General features: G+C 32.1%; 1 protein-coding gene across 1 annotated transcript; it reads right to left on the reverse strand.

Moving 5' to 3' along the window:
* Positions 1-2,798: 2,798 nt before the first annotated feature.
* On the reverse strand, positions 2,799-9,504 carry LOC103497582 (pectinesterase-like). Its single transcript, XM_008459818.3, has 4 exons — positions 8,946-9,504; positions 7,425-7,664; positions 6,111-6,471; positions 2,799-3,599 (listed from the first exon to the last, which is right to left on the reverse strand). Exons 1-4 carry the CDS (start codon positions 9,477-9,479, stop codon positions 2,917-2,919), a joined length of 1,818 nt encoding a protein of 605 aa, XP_008458040.3. The 5' UTR covers positions 9,480-9,504; the 3' UTR covers positions 2,799-2,916.
* Positions 9,505-9,733: the final 229 nt, after the last annotated feature.

A 9,733-nucleotide genomic window follows, 5' to 3' on the forward strand; every position in this document is an offset into this window, starting at 1 on the left:
AAAAAAAAAAAAAAAAAAAAAACAAAAACAAAACAAAACAAAAGACTTCATCATTGGCTTTTCAAGCAAGATTGAAGACCTTATGCTTCATTACTGTAGAGAAGGCTTTGCCTCCTCTAAAAGAAATGTCGACAAAAAAAAAAACTCTACCTCATTTCTAATATGTTGTAGCCGTGAAAGGATGAAGGTGCTCGATCGCTCCTACCAGGGAGGTGGATCTGACGACAAAAGCCCGATCGTCCCCTGATAGAAGTTGGATCGCTGACAGCAGTATCACCTTTCCAAAGGACGAAGGTGTCCGATCGCTCCTACGAGGGCGGTAAATCTGACGGCAAAAGTCCGATCTTCCCACGATAGAAGTTGGATCGTTGACGACAGTATCACCTCTCCAAACGGAGAAGGTGCCCGATCGCTCCTACCAGGACGGTGGATCTGACAGCAAAAGCTCGATCGTCCCCCAATAGAAGTTGAATCGCTGACGGCAGTATCACCTCTCCAAACGACGAAGATGCTCGATCGCTTCTACCAGGACAGTGGATCTGATGACAAAAGTTTGATCGTCCTCCAATAGAAGTTGGATCGCTGACGGCAGTATCACCTCTCCAAACGACGAAGGTGTCCGATCCCTCCTACCAGGACGGTGGATCTGACGGCAAAAGCCCAATCGTCCCCCAATAGAAGTTGGATCGCTGACGGTAGTATCACCTCTCCAAACGACGAAGGTGCTCGATCGCTCCTACTAGGACGGTGGATCTGACGGCAAAAGCTCGATCGTCCCTCGATAGAAGTTGGATCGGTGACGGCAGTACCACCTCTCCAAACGATGAAGGTGCCCGATCGCTTCTACCAGGGCGGTGGATCTGACGGCAAAAGCCCGATCGTCCCCCGATAGAAGTTGGATCGCTGACGGCAGTACTACCTCTCCAAACGACGAAGGTGCCCGATCGCTCTTACTAGGGCGGTGGATCTGACGACAAAGGTCCGATCGTTCCCCAGTAGAAGTTGGATCACTCACGGCGGAGTTACTTCTACAAATGATTTAAAAAAAAAAAACAAAAAAACAACTAAAAAAATCCTTACCTTTTGACGATAACTCTAGTTCCTAAAAAAAAAGATAGAAAGTTTAAAAAAAAATTAATTATTATTAAAAAAAGAAGAAAAAGAAAAATAAAAAGGGAGAAGAGAAATTGTTTCTCTCATACCTTTGTTCTCCTTGATGAGAAAAGAATGATCAAGGTATGAGTCTATTTATAAGGCTAACAAATCCAATTCTTAATAGGATTTGGAAAGGTTTTAATTTTTTTTAATAATAAATAAAATTAAAATCCAATTATCTTATGATATTTTATTTTAAAATAAAATTTCGGAATCCACTTTTGAAATATTCAAACATATTTTAATAATTTTTAAAATAAAATTAAAATTCAATTATCTTATGTTATTTTTGGAATAAAATCTCGAGTTTCACTTTTTGAGATAATTAAACATATTTGAATATTTCAAAGTTTAGATTTTATCCCCAAATTAAAATTAAAATTTAGATTTTATCTCCATTCGTTTTATCTCAAATTTAAATTGGAGCCATAAATCTAACTTTATCCAAGATTTCATATTTATCTCAAAATTAAATTTGGCCATTTTATCCCAATATTAAAATTAGTCATTCCAAATTCTTGTCCATACTCAAGACAAATTAGGTTATGATAGAAACTCATTCTTATCTCAAACTAAAATATGGTTACAAACTTTCTTCCAAGACTCCAACTTCAAGAACACCCTCGAAGATTGAAACTCCTTTGAAGATCCAAGCTTTCTTCGAAGACTCCAACTCCAAGAACATCACGTGCTTCGCTTCCTTAAATCAAGCGTAAGCGTCCAGCCGAGAAAGAATCAGAGCATCAAATTCTAAAGATCAAACCAAATCGCATCAAATCAACGTAAATACAACATCAACACAAGTTCAAGTCCACGAATCAAATTTCTTCGGAAATCTCGTGTGAACAGAGGGATCTTCTCAAACATTGTTGTTGACTCCTTCAATGTTTTAATATAAAAGATCTTGGTAGATGATCTTAAACCAAGATTGTTTAGATTTGGTACACGATCGTGTATCTTTTCCTACACGATCACATATCATGATCCTTTATAAGAAGAATTATGTGTTGTAGTGGCAAATTAATTGCATGTTGACTGGATGATTTTTGGTATTTTCTATTATGGGCATGTGAGCTTTTCCGTTTTTGAAATTGTTCTATATATTGTAAATATTTTGCTGGTTTGTTAATTTTTTGAAAAAAAAAACCTTTAATAAATGTCTATGGAAGGAAAAAAAGGAAAATGGGATTGTATAATATCTTTTTATACATGTTCCACGGGAGATTTTGGTAGAAAAAAATTTAACAAAAAATTTCACCATCATCCACTTTTGTCCTAAAATGCCTCAACAATATATTGAATTTCAATGTATTTAAATATTAGTATTAAAAATTTTGAAACAACCCCCAATATATTTTGAATCCATCTATTAAAATCACGTCTTCATGTAAATATGGAATCTCATTTTAAAAAAAAAAAAGGAAAAAAAATCTTAAATTGCGATATTTTATAAATATGTTTAACAATATTTTGTAATTTATAATAATTTTTCTATTAGATTGAAAACAATGTTCGAGTTTCGAGATTCACAACTTAATTTTCAGATAGAACCGAAGCCCCACGCATAGAATTGTAATTGGATTACCAAACGCGCCCCACTTCAAACCCATTAATTCATTCCTCCCTTTACCAAGAAAACAAGATTTTAACCAAGTCTAAATTTGGTTTTTATTCAATAAACATTTCCCATTTAGTAGCATTTCTTCCAACACTCATACAAACCAAAAGCAAGATCAGTTGCAAGCTAATTAAGGCAATAGATCAGTTATAGAGACCAAGCTGATAAGGGAAGCCAGTAGATGGAAGCCAATCAGCACCGCCAATGAATCTTTCAGCCGTGAAGGTCTTAGCATCAGCTTCATTAATAACAAGAGACCATGGCACTCTACCAGAAGTATTAGCACCAGCTCCATTGTTGTCATATTCTGCAAAGTAGGGTTTCTTTATGTCACCATTCCATGTCGACCACCCCTTTTTGTCTATCACGTTGGTTATTGTCGTTTGCATTACCACAACCCTAGCATATTCCTCCCATGGTCTCCCAAGGAAGCTTGGGAATTCTTTTATCACTGGCTCCAAGTCTGACGTCGCTTTTATCCTACACTTTTGGATCACGATTCCCGTGTTTTGATTCAAGTCAGTTCTCGATTGTGCCGTCACCATGTTCCTTTGGTTAGGGCCTGGTTTGCGAGGGGTGAGGTCGGAGTTTTGGATTACAGCTGCTGCGTTTCCAAAGACGAAGTCGACTGTTCCTGCTACAACGCAGTTGACGAAGAATTGACGGTTCGAGTGGACATAGAGAGTGTCTTGGTAGCCAAGCATGCCACAGCGGTAGAAGGCTGAGTGATCTGAGCCAACACGGAGGGCTACAGCTTGGCCGTTGGCTGGTCCGGCTGTGTTTTCAAAGGATATGTCTCGAGCTAAGAATCCATCCCCCACAGCAACTGTTAAGAAAAAACAAGCATTATTATTGTTTTTTTTTTTCAATTCTAAAGTGTTTTTGCAGAACTTTGTTAATAAAAAGTGCATGTGTTTTTAATGTAATGATGATAAATGGTTTGTGACAAATAATAAATAATCGAAGAGGTTAAAATCACTTTTTAATTTGTTGTACTTTTAATGAAACTATTATATGTTTAGGGGTATTTGGCCGCGGGTTTAAAATTTGGCATTGATTTGAAGTTGAGCCCATATTTGGAAACTTGGAATAAAATTTTTCGAATTAAAAAACCAAATTAATGAATTCGAAATATGGTTTTATTGAATGTCATAGGTTTTAGAAAACTTTTACTTCTTATCGATGGTTGTCAACGACCGTTGGCAACAAATTTTAGTCAACTTCATAATGGAACGTCGGTGATCGTTCAAGATGGATCGTCGACGATTGATCGTGATTTATTGTGATGAATCTTCAATGACCAATCATGATCGACCATTGACCATTGATCTTCTTAACCGTTGGTGTAACCAATAACATTGATCGTCATTGTTGATGATCAATCGTCTTGATTGTTGGTGACCGATAACATCAATCGTGACTATCATTTGGTGAATACCTTGATCGTTGACAACCAACTGTTTTGATTACTAATGATCAATAGTTGTGCCTGTTAAATCGTGTGACGGTAAAAAACTAAACACCATGAATCTCAATGTCCAATTGTCATGACAGTCAACGACTTACTAATATAATCGTACGTCTTTGTCGTTAACAACTGTTTACCATCTTTACCATCGTTGAGTGACCGTCTTGATCATTGACGCTTGACCATTGATTGCTAACAATTAAACGTCATTACTCCAATTATGACCGATCGATCGACTTGATCGTCATCGATGTAATCAATCGATTATCATGCCACTTTTAATTTAAGGTTGTGATGGATGCGATGATAGTTGACAATTGTTGCAAAATGGGTCTCTTATGACCATTACCCTCTTGGTTAACTTTTTTCCCCCATCTTTCTTTCTTATCTTATTTTTCTTTTCTGTGGATTTATCATTCTTTTCTCCTGCTTTAATTTCAGAAAAATAAAAAATTTCAAAATCTCCCTTAGCCTAGGATTTTCCTTGCTAAGGCATTGTGTTGTGGACTCGCAGACAGCTAAGTCAGATATTCGTCATTCCCCACTACCCATGGTTTGTTCACTAAAAGGTTTTGTTTTTGTGTTTCTCCTCTTTCATTTCTTCTTCTTCATCTCTCTCTCCTTTTTACTCATTTACACACTCAAAAGCAAAGAAATTGCACCAAAAAGATAACTTTTTTATTTAAAAATAGACAACGTTTAAAAGAAAATTCTTAAAAAATAGATCATTTCACAAGATATATTTATCCTTCGTAGAAAAATCCAAGTGTAATGAATTTTATCTTTGTGTGGTTTTATTTTATAGATGGTAAATTGTCACTTTTTTTCTATTTTAAAAACTCGTTTAATGAACTTGTTATAAAATTTAATTTCAAAATTTTGTTACTTTGTTTACTTAAAACTATTTTGTATAGAAATAACTAAATCAGTGTTATTAGGGGCAATTTTAAAAATAGCAAAATAATTTAAAATATTTACAAGCTATAGAAAAATTTTGGATTCTATCAATGAAAAAAACTGATAAACTTTTATCATTGTCTATCAATATCATTGATAGAAGTTTATTAGTGTCTAACAATGTTTATTATTGATAGAATCTAAAATTTTGCTATATATTGTAAATATTTTATCAAAATTACTATTTTTATGATTCTCAATGTTATTATTCGTATATATTATTATCACAGAAATTAACGAACCCAAAAATTGAGCAATTAAAATTGATTTTAAATAATTGGAAAAATATTTTTTGTAACATTTAAAAAAAAATTCCAAACTTGGTTAATTAAAAAATAAATAACTAAAGTGTTTTGTTTACCCATTTCTTCCGTAAGCAATTTGGGTAAAAAAACCAATGGAAAAATAAAAAGAGATAGTTGTCTCTTTAGGATCGATAATTGCTTCCATATGTCCAAATATAAATACTTTATTTGACCTTTTGAATAATGGTCGAGTCAAACTTAGGAAAATAAAACATTTTTGTGTAGAACACGAAAAACATATCTGAGACATTATTGGATTTTACCTTTTCTTAAGGAAATAAGATTATTACAAAAATTAAAAATTATTATAAATAACAAAACTATTTAAAATATTTTAAAAAAAATATAGCAAATGATAGACAATAAATAAAAATTTAAAATTTAAGTAAATATTTTGGTCTATTTTGTGTTTTTAAATATTCCTAAAAATGATGTTTAAATAAAAATAAAAAATAAAAGAGAAAGGGAAGCCTTTAGTGAAAAAAAAAACTAAAAATACTCCAAATCTAACAAAGTTTTGCTTTCAATAACACCAGACGTACGTAGTTTAGTTGCATTGCCGATTTATGAGGATCAGTGAAAAAGAGTGGTGGTTTAGTTACGTTACCGACGGTGGCGGAATTGAAGGTTGACCAGCCACTCCCATGACTTCTATAAGCAGTGATAATGGTGTTGGATCTTCCATCTCCCCAAAACATAATATTCCTTTTACTACTTGGTACGTCAACATTTTCCCTGTAAACTCCAGCCTTTATTTTTATTATATATCTTTTGCTGTTCTTGCTCGGCGCCGCCTCCACTGCTTCCGACACCGTTTTATAATTTCCGCTTCCATCCACCGCCACTACCACATCCGCCGCCGCTTCTGACGACGATGATTCTAAAAGCTTCTGGTCTTGGATTGACATCCATTCTGGCCACTTTATTCCATTTTCCAAATCCTCCCTTCTTCCATTCTCACCTTCCTCCTGTTAATTATATCTAAATTGCTAAATATAGAACTATGATGTAATCATATGTCTCATTTACTTATGAAGATCAATCAATATCAAAACTAATGTACACCGAAGAAATGGTCTTCAATTAGATCCTGAAACCCTATATCTAGTAGAGCCGAGATATATATATATATATATATAGGAATCCAAATACATTAATTATTACTAAAAAAATTTCTCCTTCCATATATTTGTAGAAAATGTTATATACTAATATTATTTGTGACATTTTAAATAGCCAAATGAACCAAAATATTTATAATGTATAATAAAATTTTAGATTGTATCAATAAAATGATATTATATTAATATCTATCATGAAATTTTACGATAGTTTCTAAATATTTTTAGCATTTTATCGTATTTTTTATCAAAATTAATTTTACAGTTCTCTATTCTTTTTAATATCTGTTTGCTTTCCGAGTTTTCCCTAGATACAATTTTTCCAAGAATAGGTTTACAATGCTCTTTTATAAAAATAACTTTATAAAATAAAAACTACTTTAATGATCTTTTAAAAACTTATTCTCTTAAAATCATAGGAACTTAAATGATATATTTTAAAAACTCGAGAACCGAACCGAACACACATGCTCTTAGAAATAGGAGACAAAAGATACATTTTGAAAATTTAAGAATTTAAGTGAAAGTAAATTTTTTAAATATATATATATAAAAAAGATTGAAAGTTGTTTTCAAATATAACAAAATGATCCAAAATATTTTCTAATATAAAAAAGTGTCACCGATAAAATACTACTATCATTTATCGTGGATAGATCTATCTGTGTCTATTAACATCCATGCAATTTGAAAGATATTAATGTTGAGATGCATACGTGTATGAGTAAAAAATTTGAAGATATATGTATATAAAACAAAAATAAAAAGGGTTTAAAACAAGGTTGAAAATTTTAGTATACCTGATTGGAAAATAGGACAATTTTGAGGTCATTTATTTGGGAGGATATCCAAGTTATCTTATAAGGGAAGTCATGGACCACCAAGTTTTTCTCATCTATTAAGGCAATTTCTGTTGTCAATTTTTTAACCAAAGCCAATGCATTACTACACAACTTCGTCGCATGAATATGAGTGTTCTCAATAACTCTCAAAACCCCTTTCTCTGTTTTGTCATCTTGGAATCCATCCAAACAAGTCACCTGAACCAAAAATAAATACACAATATGTTGTTCACTTCAAAATAAGCATGATAATCAAGATGGTAAATAAATTTGCAATCGAAAATAATCAAGTTTTTATTTAGGATTCTTTTAGCTCATTTAAAGAATTCCCCAGAAATTTAAACATACTAAAGTACTCTAGAAACGTTTAGGAATTGTTTGGATGTATTTTATATCTGATTTCACCCTCTCAGCGCTTAAAATACCTAAAAAAACAAATCAAAATAAGCACTTATAGTATGTATTTTGATATTCCTTTGTGAAGAAGTTGGAGTATCTACTTGAACTTGGTTTTAATAATTGCATTTGTTTACATGCAAGTTCTTGTTCGTGGTAATTTTCATATATATTTCATGTCTAGAGTTATTAGACTTATGAGACAATTTTGTTTTTGAAAATAAATAATTTTGTTTCAAATTTTTTGGTTATGATTTTGAAACCACCTAATAAATAGATAACAATAAATATAATATATTTAAAGGTTAACAAAAAGGATTTTGATTGTTGGTTTTTAATTTTTGAACTTAATCTTGTACTTTCACCCCTAAATTTGTATGTTATATGTTTTCCATGAATTTTCAATTAAGATTTCCAAAATTCAAGTGAAATTCAAGTCAAGTCTTACAATCTTCTTTTTGTTTATAATCATGCAATTTAACTAACACTTTAGATATTTCCTTACCATACGTAAAAGCCCTGAATTAGAAAATTAGGAGAATACGAGAATAAATTTAGTAAATCGAAAACTAAAAACAAAAAATGAAGGTCCAGCAATCATTTCTCTTTGGTTTTCGATTTTTAAAAATTATGCATATTTTTCAAGTACAAGAGTTAAAATATTAGCAAAATTCCATGTTCTCAAAAACTAGTTTTAGTTTACCGATTTGGTTTTAGGAAAAAGTAAATTACAAAGCAATTTAGAGGCCATGTAAGTATTTATAGGCCTCATTTTTTAAAACTAAAAAAAAACTAAATAATTACCGAATTAACTGAAATAATTTGGAAACACAACATGCAAGATAAGAATTTTCTTTTGTAAATATTTCTTCTAAAAGTACTTCAAGTTGTTCTTTTTTCTTCAACTTTTCAAAAATTTCTACTCAACTCTTGATCCAAAACGATTTTGACAAGAAATTTTAATATGAAAAATTCACTCTCTTGAATCCCAACAAAATATGTAAACCATTAAACACATTAAAATCCCTGTCAAAGACATCTTTAAAAAGGAAAACCAAAAAATTTATCCAAACAGTTACAAACCTGATTAGTAATGGCAGAACTGAGGAAAGTTTTGAGGTCATCGGCATATGAAGTAAGAGATTTCTTGTTCGGATACTCACGAAAATCCTCTATAGCCTTGTCAAGCTCATAAATCGTCCTGTCGGTTGATTTGACACAATCATGAAGAGGAATCCTGTCTCGTTTACTAACGTTGTTAAAGGACATCGTAAGTTTTTTTATGTTTCCATTGTTAAGCTTAGCTGCATCCATAGCCACACTCAATGACAATTGAACGATATCTTTCAAACTCAACAAATTAGATGTACCAATGATGGAGGATATTGTTGAGTGACATAGTTGTGGATAAAGAGTAATGGCACATGAGGTTTCTATGAGACTCGAAATATTATCCATGACACCATTTTCATTAGAATTTGCTCTAACAATAATAGCATTTGTGAGGAGTAAAGTGGCAAAGAGAGCTAATGAAAGTTTAGTGTTTTCCATAGTTTGGAAATGAGAAGAGTTGTGAAGAAAGGTAGAGAGGGTTGGTGGGCTATAAAGAGATGGCATGTACACCTGTGCTACGACCTGTTTATCAGGCTCTATAATTTTCTGATATTTGTTTTTTTTCCTTAAAAGATATCCATGGCTTTCCACGTGGGGTGTTGTGATTCATCCAACATTTATCTGCTATTTATAGTCTATTTTTTCCACTTTACAATAATACATAAATACTATCTTTTGTTAGTACTATAAGTGTAATGTACATTGAAATATCTGATTATGAATATTTTCTCTTACAATAATTAATAAAAGAAAATAAT

Source organism: Cucumis melo, chromosome 1 (genome assembly GCF_025177605.1).
Source record: "Cucumis melo cultivar AY chromosome 1, USDA_Cmelo_AY_1.0, whole genome shotgun sequence".
NCBI lineage: Eukaryota > Viridiplantae > Streptophyta > Magnoliopsida > Cucurbitales > Cucurbitaceae > Cucumis > Cucumis melo.

Excerpts from the sequence above, each read along its gene's own strand:
- LOC103497582 (XM_008459818.3), bottom strand. The coding sequence starts at position 9,479 with ATGCCATCTCTTTATAGCCCACCAACCCTCTCTACCTTTCTTCACAAC. Across the intron at positions 7,665-8,945 it reads GTTCTGCCATTACTAATCAG|GTGACTTGTTTGGATGGATT; the intron begins GTTTGTAACTGT and ends TTTTTGGTTCAG. Across the intron at positions 3,600-6,110 it reads CTTCAATTCCGCCACCGTCG|TTGCTGTGGGGGATGGATTC; the intron begins GTAACGTAACTA and ends TTTTCTTAACAG.